The sequence below is a fragment of the Pelophylax lessonae genome (assembly GCF_965119305.1).
Source record: "Pelophylax lessonae genome assembly, chromosome: 3".
Lineage (NCBI taxonomy): Eukaryota > Metazoa > Chordata > Amphibia > Anura > Ranidae > Pelophylax > Pelophylax lessonae.
Genome location: NC_138770.1, coordinates 631,392,906 through 631,410,772, shown reverse-complemented (window position 1 = coordinate 631,410,772; position 17,867 = coordinate 631,392,906). Strand labels below are relative to the sequence as shown.

General features: G+C 43.2%; 1 protein-coding gene across 6 annotated transcripts in view; it reads right to left on the bottom strand.

The window, feature by feature from the left end:
- Nucleotides 1–17,867, bottom strand: part of EML4 (EMAP like 4) — a 351,241-nt gene that overhangs the window by 126,187 nt on the left and 207,187 nt on the right. For all 6 annotated transcript variants that reach the window (XM_082252333.1, XM_082252336.1, XM_082252331.1 and 3 more), the window contains exon 2: nucleotides 5,107–5,289. In XM_082252333.1, coding sequence (XP_082108459.1) covers nucleotides 5,107–5,289 — 183 coding nt within the window. The remainder of the gene's footprint in view (nucleotides 1–5,106; nucleotides 5,290–17,867) is intronic.

Sequence of the window (17,867 nt, the reverse complement as noted above, 5' to 3'; positions counted from 1 at the left end):
TGTGTTCTGCCGGCAGAGAGACTCCCAGCAGGCAAAACACAAGGATTACTGCTAGCAGCTATAGCCACTGGCAGTAATTGCATAAAAAAATTAAACAGGTTGGTTGTAAGTAAATTAATCGATGGATTGACTTAGTTACAACCAGCCTTCACACAGATTGATCAAATCTCATCTGGTCCCTAATGAACCACGTCTAGCACTAGATTTATTGCTCTCACTATTACATTCACGGCAATTCCTCACATGTGAACACTGTTTACATATGTGCGTGTGACCTTTATATGCATTTTCTGTTGCGCGAAAACATTGGGGGACAGGGGTCATTTTTTGTACACTGTTCCTTTAACCACTTAAGCCCCGGAAGATTTTACCCCCTTCCTGACCAGGGCCTATTTTGCGATTCGGCACTGCGTGACTTTAACGGACAATTGCGCCGTCGTGCGACGCTGTACCTAAACGAAGGTCGCTTTTTTTCCCACAAACAGAGCTTTCTTTTGGTGGTATTTGATCACCTGTGCGATTTTTTTTTCTGCTATTTTTTTTTTTTTTTGTGGGACTGCGACATTGCTGCAGACAGATCGGACCCTTGACTGACATTTTTGACACTTTTGGGGTTACCAGTGACATTTTTACAGTAATCAGTGCTATACATATGCACTGTTACTGTAAAATTACACTGGCAGTGAAGGGGTTAACTTTGAGAGGGAGGGGTGGTGTGTGTCCCTAGGGGCATGATTCTAGCTGTGATTGGCTGTGGCTTGAGGTGCAGGAACAGTGATCAACGGTCCTACATAGTAAAACCATATGATCACTGTTTCTACACAGGGGAGAATGACAGGCGGCTTGTTTACATCAGCCGCCTGCCTTTCTCCCTCTGCGCCGACGATCGCCGAGTGACCGGCGGACATGGGGGTTCAGGGGCGCGCGCTCGCTCCCTAGACCCTCACAGGCTAGCGACATAGATCTACGTCACTTTGCCTGTGAGGGGCTGACTGCCGACGTAAATAGTCGTGCGGCAGTCGGCAAGTGGTTAATTTTTTTAAATTACTTTTATTCCTATAACAAGAAATATAAACATCCCTTGTTATAGAAATAAGGCATGACAGGTCCTCTTAAGGAGACATCTGGGGATCTTTCTACCCCGAGAAGTCCCCTTTCACCGCCTGTAAATGCAGCAATCCAGCGGCTAATTAGCTGCTAGGATGGCTTTTATATTACAGGAAATCCCTGGCTTAAAAAAATAAAATAAATCCCGGGATGATGCCTATAGCTACAGGCATCATCCTGGTGTAAGAAACTAAATTTAAGAACGTCCATCTAAGGTAAAGTGGTAAAGCAGTAATAAACCAAAAAAACAAAACGTTATATATTGTAGCTTACCAATAAGTTAGATTTTTATGATTTTTTCACCCAGCAAAAAAGACATTTCCTATCTAAACCTGGGAGACTTTAGTTCACACTGGTGAGAATTGTCATGCAATTTGACAGGTCCAAATCGCATGACAAGTCACACCCTATTGTCGGCAATAGAACTGTTCAAATACTTTGCAGTGCCGCACCAATTTTAAAAAAAGGTCCCTGCACTATTTTTTGTGATTTCAGGTGCGACTTTCATAGACATCTGTGCACGGATATCGGCCAAGTTGCACCATGGGTTGCACTAATCTGCAACTTTGAAACTGTGGGACTCCAAGTCGCACAATTTCAAAGTCTTATTCAGTGTAAACAGTGGCTCACTATGCTGGCATTACCAGTCCACAGATGTTCTCAGACACAGCAGCCAATTAGACACTGAAAGAGCTGCAACATTTCCAGTCTAGGCCTGCTATCTAAAATGACAAACTCTTCTTAGGCCTTAAAAGCTAGCACCCCCCCCCCCCCCCCCCCATATACCCCTTTTATTGCATATTTATTGTAGCAGCTAAAAGGTGTAGGTCATCTGGGTAAGGAAGCATGAGAACAGAAGCAGCTGGGGGCATTCTAACTGCTAGGAATTACATGCAGTGAGTGAGTGAATATGACACTTCATAGGATGGCTTCAGTATCTGTCAATACGGGATCAGCAATAGGGCTTGGCAGTAAAATGAAAAAAGCAATGGTGTTCCCAGGACTAAACATGTTATCATGAGAGTTTGATCAGAAGGAGGTGATGAAAGATTAGGGGAGTTGGGGATTTATCTTTGCCATTTGTGTTGTCTATTCAAATTCTGAGGAATTGTTGCTCTCCACCTCTACACAAAGCATAGAGGAAGAGGTTATGAGAGCTAAAGAGCATTCATAAAATATTTACTACAAATAGAGTCTTCGGAATCCCAAGGTGCAATCCAGACCAGTCACAAATGTCTACCACCAGCCCTAATAATACGGAATCCCAAGGTGCAATCCAGACCAGTCACAAATGTCTACCACCAGCCCTAATAATACAGGCAATACCCCGTTTTAAGTACACTCACTTTACATACATTCGCAAGTACGGACACAGCCTGGTCAGCTTGGCATGGCACTACTCCTGGTTTTTGAACATTGGCATCTATAGGAAATCTCGGTCAGCTTGACATGGCACTCTCCCAAACCATAAGTGACAGGGATACAAAACTTAGGGAGCACCGAGAGGGGGCCCAGGACTACAACATATCCTATTTGTGGCTGGCCAGCTTGCCTAGGTAATCTACCATGTCATAGTCCTGGATCCCCTTAACATGCTCCCCAAGCTTGGTGTCCTTGTCACTTTTGGGAGCAGTGCCATGTCAAGCTGACCAAGATTTCCTATGGAGCTAGTGTATTTACATGCATTGAGAAATGAAAAAAGGTATTGCTTCACTTTAAGTACATTTTCGTTTTAAGTACACAATGGGACCAGAGCATGTATGTAAAAGTGGGGTATGTCTGTACTTCCCAGTACTTCCTCTGCTGAACGGAATCTTCACTTCATCATTCAAGACTTCCAATGTATCAGATTCCTGCTCCTCCTCTAGGCTACGTTCACATCTTGGCGTTGCTATTTACAGGCATTTCTTAGGCGTTTTTATGTTGACAAGTGACCAAATGGAAAAAAATAAAAACGCCTGTAATCTGCCCAAAAAGAAGCTCCTGTACTTTTTTGAGCGTTGGGCATTTTGCTTAAAACCATAAAACACTCAGATGTCAACAGGGGCTATTGAAATTAATAGGATTTGTCTTGTTGAGCGTTTTTGGAGCTGATCCTATAGCAGAAAAACGCCCCAAACCGCCTACATGTGAACTTAGCCTTATGCTTGCTGTGGCTCCCCAATTTCCCACCTATTACATCACTAGAGTGTTGCTTCACAGCCGCAGGTACACAATACGGATTAAGGCTGGATACACACTATACAAAGTTCTTTAGATTTTTTCCTTTAGATTTACCAAAACCATATAATAATATGAGGTCACAACTAAACACTTCAAATTTGTATGCAGTCAGGCAGGCCCCTGCACTACATAATTGAAGATAAACCTAAAGGAAATTGAACTAAAGTTGTATAGTGTGTGTCCAGCTTTAGGCTGGGTTCACACATGTCCGGCTGTGGGTTGCAGTCCGGAGTGTTTGTGTTCACTGGTTCAGTGCCAAGTTTTTCGATGAATTTGAGGGGACAATGCACAGGACCCTTTTCAAAACCGCACATTGAGATACATCATGCAAATTGGATGCAGTCTAAAATGCATCCAACTAGCATATATGTGAACCCAGCCTAAGTGGCCAGTGGCGGGAGCCCAGCAGGGAGACTCAGGCAACGAACACACCCAGAGGTGCCACATGTAACGCTGACAGTGGGTGAAAATACAAAAAAGGCAGAATTTTTTTTTTTTAGTTTTGGACAGAGGGAAAATGGATTAGAACACTTGTCAGTTTTTTTTTTTATTGCCGCCTCCTTCCCAGTTAGGGAGATAAATCTTCTCCATTTGTCCTGTTTACCACAATCATTGAAAGTAAAAGAAAAATCCCACATTTTGAGTTGTCATCAGAACAATAATAGAGGGGAAATCTTCCAAAGGGACACTAGTTCTGATGGCCTGGGAAACCTCAAAAGATTCCCTTAATTTTCAGAGATTTCCTCTCCCATTTTGACTTTGGGAGAGGAAGTGAAGGGAAATCTCTCCAAAGGAACACAGAAGGCAAGAAAAAAAAAAAAAACCTTCCAGGGGTTATAACCTTCCCCTACTAAATGCAAAATGAAAAAAAAAAAAACAAGGTTTTGCCTATAGTTGTACTTTAAGATTTAATTAAAAAGAGGTAGTATTAGTAAGTATATTACATAGCTTTGAATGATATGATCATTAGAATGCATGCATCCCAACAATAGCTTGCATCCTAGTGTTGCATTAGGTTAAAGAAGACTTCCAGCCTAAACCCAACTAGTATTAAAGATGTCTTCATCCCCCTTCCTAACACCCATGGTGACTAACCTGTGTAAAAAAAAAAATAAAAACACAAAAAAAACATATATACTTATATTTTTTGAAGCCAGCTCTGGTCCAGTCATTTGATCGTGTCAGCCAGCGGAAACTGCAGGGGAGAGGCGGAAGTGCTGACAGCGGCTGAGACATAGGAGACTACTGATTACATCAGTGCTCCTGGAAATCTCAGTCGTCATCAAGCGCACTTTCCTCTCCCCTGCAACCACTGCTGGCTGACAGAGAGATCACCTGACTGGACTGGTGCAGGCTGAAAATAGGTATGTACATCTTTTATTCAAACACAAGTTACAAGTCAAGTGTGGGTGAAAAACGTAAGGGGGGCATGATGGATGAGCTGGGATCTGAACTGAATCATGTCTTTCATTTATCTTACACTGGAGTTGAGCAGTGTGGCAGTACCTGCATGCCATATAGTCAGCATAGGTTTTATTAGGGGGGGGGGGGGGGAGGGCACATTTTTAAGGCTAGCTAGGTTAGGGCTGTAATTCTACTTTAACCTTATGCTTGAAATCTTCCATTAGGTGATACAATCATACTCTGGGAACACCAAATTCCAAGCCTGAGACTGCATTCCAGCCATCAAATGTAAACTTCCAATGATTGTGTAAAAACGCTTCGGTTTTCTTACAGTCAACAATGTAGTGCACATCAGTAAAAAGATCGAATTACCTTTGCTAGGAGGTGCTTTTCTCACAGTTGCCACTTGATCCTCGGAAACAGCCAGACGCCTGAGCACGTCAGCCAAGGCAGCTTTAAGCACAGTGATTTCATCCTCCTGCTGCTGGACTCTCAGCTCCAGGGCAGATAAACGGTCTTGCACATCAGAAGTGCTTGCTGCAGAAACGCTATCATCTGTGGGAAAAGGCAGAGAGATCATCAGCTCTACCATCTTAATACTGGCTTTAATTAAATGTTAAATAAATTATTCCACTTCTTTCTATTATTGCGCAGAAAAACAGTTTAACCTCCCTGGCGGTATGGTTATTTCAGATCTTAGGTGCTGAAAGCGGTACAATTATTTTGCATGTAATTCTTAAGGACGAGAAGCCCAAACCAACTATTTACATATGATTTTTTTATTACTGTGCGTTCTTCTTTATAACATCTTGGGTATGATAAAGTTTGAAACACAAAATCATAAATTCTAATATATATATATATATATATATACACATACATATACACACACACACACAATATATACATATACACACATACATACACACACACTATATATATATATATATATATATATATATATATATATATTACAGTAAAACTGCAGGAAAGGGCACAGGGGGGCAAACTAATGTCAATTTATTTTATTTTGTAATGGAATCCAATAGGATTACAATATATCAGTGTGTTTGTGTGTTTTACTTTTCAAATTTGCCGCTGGTTCCACCCCCCTGCAAGCGTCGCAGGAGATAGAAGCCGGGGCTCTCACAGCATCGGGCGGAAGATCCGGCCGCCGTATGCTGCAGTGACATCGCGGGATCCCAGGGACAAGGCAAGTAACCTCATCCAGGATCCAGCGAAGCTCCCTGGCGGTACCCTGAGTGTGGCTCGGGGTTACCGCTAATGGCACTAAAATTTCACCCCGAGCCACACTCGGGAATACCGCTAAGGAGGTTAACATCTAAATGCAGACATGGAAATTTGCAATTCAATAAACAAATAACCCAAGGCATAAACTGAAAACCTTTAATCAACTGGGAAGTTTGTGGTTAGTATGATGCTTCCGACAGCGCATTTTCGGCCGAACAGAATCTGTCGTGCAGGCATTAAAATTTTTGTTGGCCAACACCAGAACGGCCGATTGTTCGCCAGTCAGTACAGATTTCAGCCGACAGACAGCAGATTTGCAAGCCTGGGCATGCTCAGAAAAGAAAAAAAAGACAAGGAAAGTTAACCATCACATGACATCACTTCTGCAGTCGGCTGTTGTTGGCCGACAAAATTCGTGTGCAGTCTTTTGCACTTTTCAACAGACAAGACAGCCCTCGGACAAAAGAGCTTTCCACCTATTAAAATCTTCTGCCCTTGTTTTAATTTTGGATAGTGAAAAAAAAAATTCTGCTAGTAAATATCTTATACAGCCCACTTCCTCTTTCTTGTCTGGTAATTTGCCTAGCCCTAGTCTAATAACATCATGCACAACGCTCTCTCTCGCTCGTTAGAGTTGGTCAGCAAAGGAGGAGGGAGGAGTCATAGGAGAGCCAATAAGAGCTGCAGAGCTGGAGGGGGCTGGATGAAGGCGGTGATAAGAGGAGACTACAGAGATTCCTGAGTATTCATCAAGAGAGGAGAAATGTGCAGGCAAGCAGTGCTGTGTGTGTGTCTGTCTGTATAAGTGTGTGTCTCTGTGTGTCTATGTAAATTCAGGAACTGAACAGGCAGCGGCTTCAGCTGCCCACAGTTAAAATGGCTGATATATTAGAGAGATTTCTGCAGCATATTTGGCAAGTACAGAATCACAGTACAGGTAATACATAAAATATTATGCAAAGTGATTGGGGGGGGGGGGTTCAGAATGGCAAATATTTATTACAAATTATGTGACCGGACTGCAGTTCCTCTAACATTTTTTTTTAACACTCACTGATCAAATTAGGAAATGTATTTTTTCTTTTAGTTTCGTTACTTTCTTTGTCAGTGGACTGTATAACAGATACAATTATTTTAAAAAGAGAATACCACCAAAAGAAAGATGTATTACTTTGTTACCTTAAGAAATTACAAAGTTGTTGCTGAATAAACAGGCTCATAGGAGAAATGTAAAAGTTTGCTCTGGTCAATAGTGGTTGTACAGTTTAAAGAGATTTTTACCCACCCAAAGGTCAACTGTACACTATAATGAGATTTACCGTAAGACAGGGAAGACAAAATCATAGAACGTGAAATCCAGTTGGTGTTCCATGAGACATCTTTAGAAATACAAAAGACTGCACTTTCTATGGACCATTCCAGATTTCTATGATGTGATAAATAAGATGCATAACCTAAATCAACAAATGTTAAGAATGTATACAGTAAATACGAAAGCTGAAATGGGTTTATTATAAGGAAACTTTATTAGAACATATCTGTGCTACAAGAGCGTCAAATTTTAAATCCTGAGATTTTTTCTATTTCCAAAAGTCCCTATTTACACAGGGCCTGTGAAATCTAAGGACAATTTTATTTTTAAGCTGAAAGGGCAATTTTCTAAGGATTTTTTTACTAGTCATCATCACGCAATCATTAATATAAAAATAAAGTATTTGATGGTAAGTCACTTGGCTTCAAACTCCAGGACTGAAAAAGAAGGAATTCTGTGCAGAATCCAAGAATCTGCTTGGACACTTAGGCCTAGATTAGCAGACGAGACTTGGCATGGATGTAGCTATTCTTCAGAGGTAATATGGGAATTACAGCTTCTGCATCCAGTCTGCACTGACTCAACTCCTGCAAGTCACATTAAACATACTGCGTACTTTATTTGGCTTCTAATAAATACAAAACCTAGAAGGAGAGATGCTACCATCACCCAACAATGCAACATTTTGATAAAGATGGCATCCACTTTTCCTTTTATTATAAATTTTGAAGGAATCCGATTTTATAACTTGTTTGCATAAAAATATAGGTAAAAAAAATTCAACTACAATGAACAGTTTTGCAAACAAAGAATGCTCAAACTGTCGGATGAGAAATGTTCTTAAAGTGGACCTTACACTAAAATGAAGGTCAGCTTATCGTACCAGGCTTCCCCCAACCCTCCATCTCAATTCACGGTACTGATGGGGGGAAAAATCATCTGTTGCAAAAGTGAATATACTTCCCTAATGGGCCATCCACACTATACAATTTTCTGAAGACTTTTTCCTTTAGACTTACCAAAACCATATAATATGAGGTCAAACCTAAACACTTTCAATTTGTATGCAATCTGGAAGGCCCTTGCACTACATAGAAAAGGTAAATCTGAAGGTAATCTAACCACAAAAGTTGGATAGTGTGTATCCAACTTTACTCCCAGCTTTCCGTCCATGGTGCCTACCTGAGGGTGATGTCATGATCCCTCTAGAGCACCCTTTCTGAACCTTTTCAACACAGAGGAAACCTGCTCAAAATTCCTATATCTACAACTCAGGATACATTAGTGTGATGTTCAGTGGGAAGAATATTAAAAAAGAATAGCGCACACATGCAAAAGAAATGACTATCAAATGGAGACAATCCATAAATAAAAATGGGGATTTGGTCCCACCATATGGCCATATCGTGCTCAAGCCCACCACTGCGTCAAAGTACCCCATTATCAGTGGGTCCTACACTATCCATAAAAAAGGGGTGAATCCAGCCTCTCTAACCCTTGGAGACAACACTCCTTGCTGGGAGAAAGCTTTAGAAATACATGTTCAGGGTTTGCTCCCCCAACTTTTTGCTTGTTTATTATGTATTCGGTCTGACCAGACTTCTGAGGTTGAGCACCCCACCCATCCCACACACCTGTACTCTATCAGTGTCCACTATCAAGTGGATATAGGAGGAGTCCCTTGTAGTGCATTAGCACATCTCTCCATGCAAGGAGTGTTGTCTCCAAGGGTTAGAGAGGCTGGATTCATCCTTTATTATGGATAGTGTAGGACCCACTGACAATGGGGTACTTTGACGTAGTGGTGGGCTTGAGCAGGACAGATATACAGTGGGAAGAATGCTCCTTACGCTTTTCGGATGAATTACCCCATTACAGATCGCTAAAAAGATCACTAGTGTCAGTGGGAACTTATCTGAGAGGCAGACATTGCTCATGGAACCCCTACCAACCTCTAGAAGAACCCTTTGGTTCCATAGAACCCTGGTTGAGAAACCCTATTCTAGTGTGATCCTGGGAATGTTGAGTATCCTAAATCTAGTGAGGATGCTCCAGCACAGTGCAGGAGTGTCTTCTCATTAGATTTGGGATTTTCAACATTCCCACAATCTCACTGGGAGAATCTCATTGTCAACCTCACCTCCCCACAGGGAGCAGAAGCCAGGGGTGAGGTTAAGTAGGTTTTATAGTTACTTTATTTGTAACACTTTTTTCTTGCTGTAATTCAGCAATAGGAGATTTGGGGGGTTCTAGCCAATGTGATAAGTGGACTTTGTCTTTAAGTGCAAGGTCTGCTTTAAGAAAATTACCTTTTAAGGGGACAACAAAAAAAAAAATCAATTGCAAACCAGGGACCCATGTGTTACTGCTAAATCATGTCCTGAAACCCTCTACTGCTTTTCCCAGTGGCATGAAAATAAATCCCTTTGGGATATGTAACAATGATTTCATGTTGGTTTGTGAGAAACAACCTCAACACCAAGATGTTTCTGCTTCTAAACAGCTCCACATTCTCAGCTACAAAGAGTGATATCATGAAAAGCTGTGTCATCAGAGGGTTCAAGACAGAATAGCATAAATCTACAGATCGCTATAAGGTTTGCTTTAAGAGCATGTCATACCCATATTTAAGGTGTAAGGTCCGCCTCGCTTCCTGCATCACCCCCCCCCCCCCCCCCCCATAACAGCTGGCAGAGGATTCTCTAGTCCAGGGATCTCCAAACTACAGCCCTCCAGCTGTTGCGGAACTACACGACCCATGAGGCATTGCAAAACTCTGACATTCACAAATCCGACTAAGCATGATGGGAATGGTAGTTCCTGAAAAACTGGAGGGACATAGTTTACAGACCCCTGGACTCTAGTCGAACCTGCTGTCACTGCTCAAAAGCAGCACGGTTGTGCTGGGCTACGCCCACACAGAAATCTGTGAATAAACTACAAGTCCCACAAGTGTCATCGTGGCCTATGGCTTATAGTTCTCAATGAACTGCGAGGGCAATAATGAGCGCCCTTTGTAGTTCTTGGACACTTCCTCCGGCAATGTAACTGATCTACTGATAGCGAGTGCAATGCTCTGCAGGCTCTTAAAAAAAAAAAAAGATATGTGCATTTATTTTTTTTTTTCTTAAAGGTGAACTTAGCCTTGGAAGCTAAACTCCAGGAAAAGGAAAAAAAAAAAAAAAAAATTATATAATATATATATATATATATATATATATATATATATATATATATATATATATATATATATATATATATATATATATATATATATATATATATATATATATTAGCAGAGACCCTAGAGCAGTGATGGCGAACCTTGGCACCCCAGATGTTTTGGAGCTGCATTTCCCATGATGCTCAACTACACTGCAGAGTGCATGAGCATCATGGGAAATGTAGTTCCAAAACATCTGGGGTGCCAAGGTTCACCATCACTGCCCTAGAGAATAAAATGGCGATCGTTGCAATCTTTTATGTCAAAATTTTAATATTTTATGTGTGATTTTTCTCTCCTGCAGGCTCCCCCTCAAGGCTGTAAGATCAGTTCCCTGCAGCCTTCTCGGCCCTATGCCCTGGCGGTCAGAAGTCCTCACACATCATAAAATCAAACAGAGCCATAGCCCTGCACTGGACAGGACGACACAGAGAGACCACAGCCAGAGCGTAGGAGACAAGAGGAGCGCGCTGGCTGACGAGGTGTAAGTAAAATTGACCCCCCCCAGATCTAATTGAGCATTTAACCACTGCAATGCAGGGGCAGCCATTTCTCCTTTCCCTGGAGATGGACTTAGAAGCCAATGTATAAAAAAAAGGGTTTTCAAGTTCCACCTAGCCCCCTTACAGATATTTTTGCAAAATAAAAGGGAGCAATAAAAACCAAATTCAGTAATCGTCTCGCTTTTCTTGTGAAATCACAATCATGGACGTTGGGAAGCAAAGATGGGGCACAATAGTTACACTGTATGAGTTAACACAGACACAGCTCATACAGTGAGGCTCTGTTCACCAGATTCTTGGCTGTAATTTAAAGTCCATTCCCCAGAGGACTATGCCTGGGTCACTGGTCCTGGCAAAGACTCCGCTGAGTTCCCTAATTGGTGGAAAAGTTGAAAAGCACCCATTCATACATCAGGCCATACAGCTGCACTGCTGCACTCTATGTTTCCTGGTGACGGAGGTCTTCTACGCTGGAGAATTCCAATTGGGAAGGGGAGGGGGGCAGTTGCCAAAGTAAAGAGAACCTTTACGGGTGAAGATAAAGTATATAGGGTAATTATCTTCCAGTCATCCCAATTACAGGAGCACAGCTGTGGACTTTTAGCCTAGGTATGTTAATAACATAACGTATTAGCGTTTAAAGACTATTAAAATATACAGAGCTTCCACACTGTGCGAAATGAACAGAATTTCTGTCTGGGCTTCCACAGCGTGTGACCATGTGTGTCAGGAAAATACAGCACAGTGTGTACACACAGAAATATGTGCAGCATGTAAATGAAACCCAGAATACAGCAAAGGGAAATGGAGGAAATCCCAGCCCATCACAGTATTCGAATAAAGTCCAATTGAACTTTCAATTTAAGGGTCCATTCACACGGGCGCCTCGGTTACAGATTCTGCTTGTTTAGTGGGGGGATCGCTCCGCCGATCCCTACTGAACAGGCAGGTGACAGGTCTTTTGTCCACTCACTGTGCAGAGCGGATACGTACACAGTCCTGCTCTCCTCTATGGGGAAATCGGAATCCAATCAGGGGCGAACTGACAACTCATGGGCCCACGGGCAATAGGAGATCATGGGGGCCCCCTTGTGTCCCTGCAACACTCAAGCCACACTGCCCACATTACATACGTTGGTCCCTACCCCTTTAGCTGCAGAGGCAGCAGCTGAGGATGTACGCTTGCTGCAGCAGGAATTATACCCCCTGTTGCTTTTGGCGGGTGTTCGTGACCCATTCAAGTGAATAGGGCCAGTCTGCAACCATGTGGAATGCCAACAGCTGCAGCATGCTAGTGTGGGATCCAAGGTGCTAAAGCAGCTGATGAGGAGGCAATAGAATGCCTCCTTATCACCTACTTTAACCACTTGGTCACTGTACTGCACAAGGCTGCACAGATTTTGCAGAGCAGCCCCATGCCAAGCATGACAGGGTATCCAATTCCTGCTGCAGCATGTGTACAACCCTGGTCACTGTATTTAAAAGGGGGTGTGGTTGGGGCAGGGGCAAAAACAGGGCTAAACTATGAGGTTTTACCACCCAGAAATTGTGAATGTAAAATGTAAAGCCCTTACTGTCCTAAGATCCCTTTCACGGGTAATATTTTAGGGAACCCTGGGATGAAGACAAAGAGGGGCCCCGGGGATGAGAGCAGAAAGGGGCCCCGGGGATGAGAGAAAAGAGGGGCCCCGGGGATGAGAGCAGAGAGGGGCCCCGGGGATGAGAGCAGAGAAATAACGTAAAATGAGAAAACAAGTATTTCGCTGATTTAGACTTCATTCACCCTGCGACTTTGAACACTAAAACGACACGACATGACACACTTCATGTTTTTCAATAACAACTGTTCAAGTATGTATACCTGCACTACTTTGGTCTGACTCCCGCTGCTATCAATCTGCCCAGGGAGGAGGGAGACTGCTGCTCTCATGAAAATCTCTGGGTTGGATTAGGCTGATCCAGCGATGTGCAGGAGAGCAGTGGTACTCGCCGCTGTCTCCCTCCTTATTGGGCAATACGATAGCAATGAAATGCTGTGATGAGGGAGCAAGGCTGAGACCGCACAGGTGTCCCCATGGAAAGCGGTCTTCTGTGGGGGAACTTGCCAAACAGGAGGGTCCTAGAGCACTGGCGGGGTACCCCAGAAGAGGATTGGGGCTGCTCTGTGCAAAAGCATTGCACAGAGCAAATATGCAAGTATGACATTTGTTTTTTTTGTTTTTTTAATAAAAAGGTTGAATATTACTTCAAGGAACACAAAGTCTTCTATAAACCAAATCGGATCAACACACTTTCTCCCAACTAAAGACACCATAGCAGTGACTAACCACAAAGCTTGTGTTGTTTTAGAAAACTCCATATCTCTTCTGATCCACACACAGAAAACTATTTCAAGTTTACAGCAGAAAAAAAAGTAACAAAGGAAGAAGGTGGCTGAACAGACCTGTCTCAACACTTACTGGCATTTTACTCACTGAAACACTCTGGTTACATTAACAGCTTTGTAGATCAGGCTAGATGAGCAATAAATCAATTTTTGTTATCTATAGCTCGGTTTTAAGCCAAATTAATTCACAGGGATGCCTTCAAAACACCAGAAAGCAAAATATGGACAGCTTCTGCCTTAAAGGAAATCTTTTTGAGAATAAGCTGCTAACATGTCTAAACAGTAGGTACTTACAATGTCTGAATATGCTTTTAGCAGTTCTGCAAAACTACACAGAAGCCATAATGCTGTGTGGGTTCTGTACTCTGCAGACACAGACTTTTATTTTGAAGTTGTCTGGCCCCAGTCCCCCACCTCCACCTAAAGGGGAACCAAAAGTCCCCCTTTTGAAAACCAACAGCAGGAAGGCTCTTCATTGCAGAACAGGCATGCAATGTCTCTACTGCATTAAAAGAAACCTACCTGTCTGCTTGCAATCTTCTTTGTAATGTACACTGACCTGTGCAAGAGGAGCAAGAGAAGCTCCAGCCTGTGTGCCAGGATGATTGCACTCCTGCGCATGCACGGCCAATGAGAACAGCACCCCGGGTAGAAGATGCCAGCGTGGACCACTGAAGGGACTTAAGTTTTGTGGTGTTTAGCTCTGCTTTATTCACTACTGGTCCATACTCCTGCTGTCCAACATGGGTTCCAAGGGCCACATGCGGCCCTTTAAAACTTGTGCAGCCTATGGACCCCAGCAGTCTGTACTGGGAGAGTGCTTTGTTTTTTTTTTTTGGGGGGGGGGGGGGGATAGCGAAATCTCTACCAGCTTTAATGAAACCTGTCCCCAGTCTCTCACTATCTTCTGTAGTATGTTTCCAGTCTCCAATAAAGCCTGTAGACTCTAAACATAATTTCCTCTAGTATGCTTATACTGGTTCTCTAAATCACTACATATACTGTACATTATATGTGGGTCTTTGGTGAAGTCAGGGACTACTATGCAATAAAAGCGGACAACCACTGGCCTATGACCAATAAGAACCTGCAGGAAGGAGTAGGCCAAGTGTTGACTTCCAAACGTGGCTTAAATTGGCAATACTTCCATTCCCCCCTAGTCTGGGGGATTCTTGGCTGTCTGCAGATTTGCTCCAGGTACATTCTGGCATCCGTAGGTCCCCACTGAATTAACACGTTAGCGCTTTAATAACCCTACTAATGTCAGTATATGCTTATTGAAACCCCTAAAGAAATAATTTAAGGGCACTTTATGACCCAAACTGGAAACTGGCCCATTAAGACCCGATTCACACTAGCGCGACTTGTCAGGCGCTTGTCAGCCTGACAAGTCGCGCTCCCTCGTGGTCCATTGACTGCTACAGGACCCGTTCTAATAGGAGCGACAAGTCCCTCCGACTTAGAAAAAGGGTCCTGTACTACTTCGAGGCGACCACGGAGCGACTTGCATAGACTTCCATTATGTGAAGTCCCTGCAAGACGCTCCGAAGTCGTGGTGCATGGGAATGCACAAGTCGCCCCTGAAGTAGTACAGAGTCGTGTCGCCCAGTGTGAACCGACTAACACCAACGCAAGTTGCCTTGAGAAAGGAGTTCAGTTCACAGCACTGCTCTGCAGTGGTGTGCGCTGGAAAAAGCAGGACATTCAGTACTTTATTTCACTGCTGCATGCTAAAAAAATCATATTGCATTGCAACCTGCTGCGCTGAATAAAAGTGAATGAAATGTCATTTTTTTACATTTGTTTACATTTCAATGAAGTGAAGTAGAATTCTGGGATAAACCTAACTATCCTTAAATATGTTACACACACCCCCGATGCGGAGTAAGAAAGATTTATGAACTTATTTATTTTCTGCCAGCTCCTGTGTCAGGTATTGGCAGCTGCAGGAAAGAGGAGGAAGAGCCGGTAACGGATGGGCCATAGGAGCTTATGGGTAATTTCACAGCTCTATGGGTTACCAGGCGTTGTCGAGCGTTCTTTTCTCTCCCCTGTAGCAGCAGCAGCTGGCTGACACAGGGGATCACGTGACGGGACTAGAATAAAAATAGTAAAACTTTAATGCGTCATTTACAGCACATTGGCACCACTCTCTTTACAGAGCACACAGGAAAATGTGTGGCCATGATTCCATGGCTCCTCCAGGGTTGACTAGAGATTCCATGGGCTGTGGGCCACGGACCTCCCATCTGATGGTCCCTGCATAGTTCAAAGTCCAATGCCATGTGACAGCCAGCTGCATGACTGCAATGGAGCCATTCTGACTACTCCTGTATGAGTGGCAGTCTATCTATCACTACCAATATAAGCAGCATTTTCTCAATGACCCCCGATGGATTAATCTTACCAGGGGTTTTCTGAGATCTGAAAATTACTTCACGGGTCCCCCTGGGGTAAAGGGTTTGAGACAGGCTGGGTTAGCATATCTATACATCTTCCATCAATAAAACCAGTACATGCTGGTAAATTTATTCCTAAAAACTTTTGATAGCACTCAATACCTGCTTAGCTCCCTCGCTCCTTTACGCTACCAAGGAAAAGCACAGGTACACCTCAAAAAGTTACAATTCTACTTTATTGTTATCAGATTATGTATCTTCATGTTAAGTGGCATGCTCCAGGCCTCCCTTCTCCCACAGTGGAGGTTCAGACAACATCTGGACTACAAAAGATCAGGTCAGTCCAGGAATGAGATGAGAAGCATTTTCTTTCTGCCATCACTGAAGTTAGAAATAAACACATTCACAGGATCCCAGAGTCTCAAGAGAGGAGAAACAGCTGGAATAACAGTCATCTGCAGGGAACACTGCACACAAGGATGGGACCAGCAGCCACAGCACCAGTGCTGCGAGCCAGCCATCTGTTAGAGCGGAACAGGCAACAGAATGAGCAACAGGAAAAGGTAAAAGTGTATCAAATACTAATCTTCCAAAATGCCTATGTGATTCATATCTAATCAAATGTTACATGCAGCTACTGCAAGATATTGTGTTACTGGATAATTGTTAGCAAACCCAAAACAAGGACTTATTAAAATCGGTTCTTCACCCATTTAAAAAAAAAAAAAAAAATTGTAAAAAGTCAGCAACTATATTTATTTTGTATTTTCCTTTTGCCTTTAATAAAGGTATTTGCCTTTAATAAAAGGAGACTTCACTCAACGTCTTGCCGAAGGACCAACGTCTCTTGCTCCAAGCACATAAAAATTGGTTGTCAACTTGTTTCATGATCGCAAGAAGGGCGATTTTGGCCAATTGGATTCACAATACTCCCCCCTCTCTATCTGAAGTGACCACAGGCCTACGCCAACGGCACGCTAGAGAAGCCCTTGATCTTAAATCCCTGTCCTCACCCAATTATATTCAATTTAACCGCAAATGGGATGCTTTCCTACACCCACGATCCAATGTGATTCTTAGTGGATGACCAAGAATCCTAGACCTTATGCCACAGATCAACGGGCCTTTGAGCTACAGCATTGCTAACTTCTACTACACGCTTTGATAGTATGACTCTACCTCATATTAAGTCCACATAACTGCCTTTGGCATGACTATCACTTGACTGTCCACTGAGATGATAACCCAATTGCTTTGTGATCTTCCAATTGCTTTGTGATCTTCCTTTATGTGACATCCCTACTGGCTACTTCTTCTGGGGGACACCAGGCCTAGCTCATTTTCTCCAATAGCCTTTTTAACATCACTAGTTCCATCCACATCTCCTAAGCTACGAGTCCGTGCCACGCAACCAATTGGTCTACAGATCCTATCAGGCGGAGTCACGCCCTCCCCTCCCCGCCCACCCCCTCCCCTCTACACCCCCCCCCCCAACATGAAGTTGTTAGCTAACACTGCTATAAGCCTCCCTGCATCGCCTCAAGCACTACTTGCTTGCACACTGTTCTTTGTCGTGAGGCTTGATCTGTAGTTGACCGTATCTAATCTGTTGACATGTTGATCTGTTGATCTACTGGTTTTCCTTTTTGATGATCAATATGTATTGTCTCAATGGTTACTATACTTGTTAATGTGCTGAAAACTTTAATAAAGTATATTTAAAAAAAAAAAAAAAAAAAAAGGAGACTTCAGGGGTTCAGCATGGTGCTCACCAGAACCGGTTCATAGCCAGCCTTCAGGTCCCTTGTGCCGGCATGTTTACGATGGGTAGCCAGCTGTGATTCCTTGCATCTTCAGCGCCAGCTGCCCACTGACAATGCGCAAGTCGTGCTGCACTTTTTGAATGGTCCTGTGGCCTTCTGGGATCTCCTGTGACATGTCCCAGAAGGTTGCGGGGGGCGGACAATGCAGTGATCTGACCGAGAGTGGGAGCCGGGACCTATCAAAACCAGAAGAGGGGGGAGGTGGGCATAAAGCAAAACTTCCCCCTTAAGGGTGA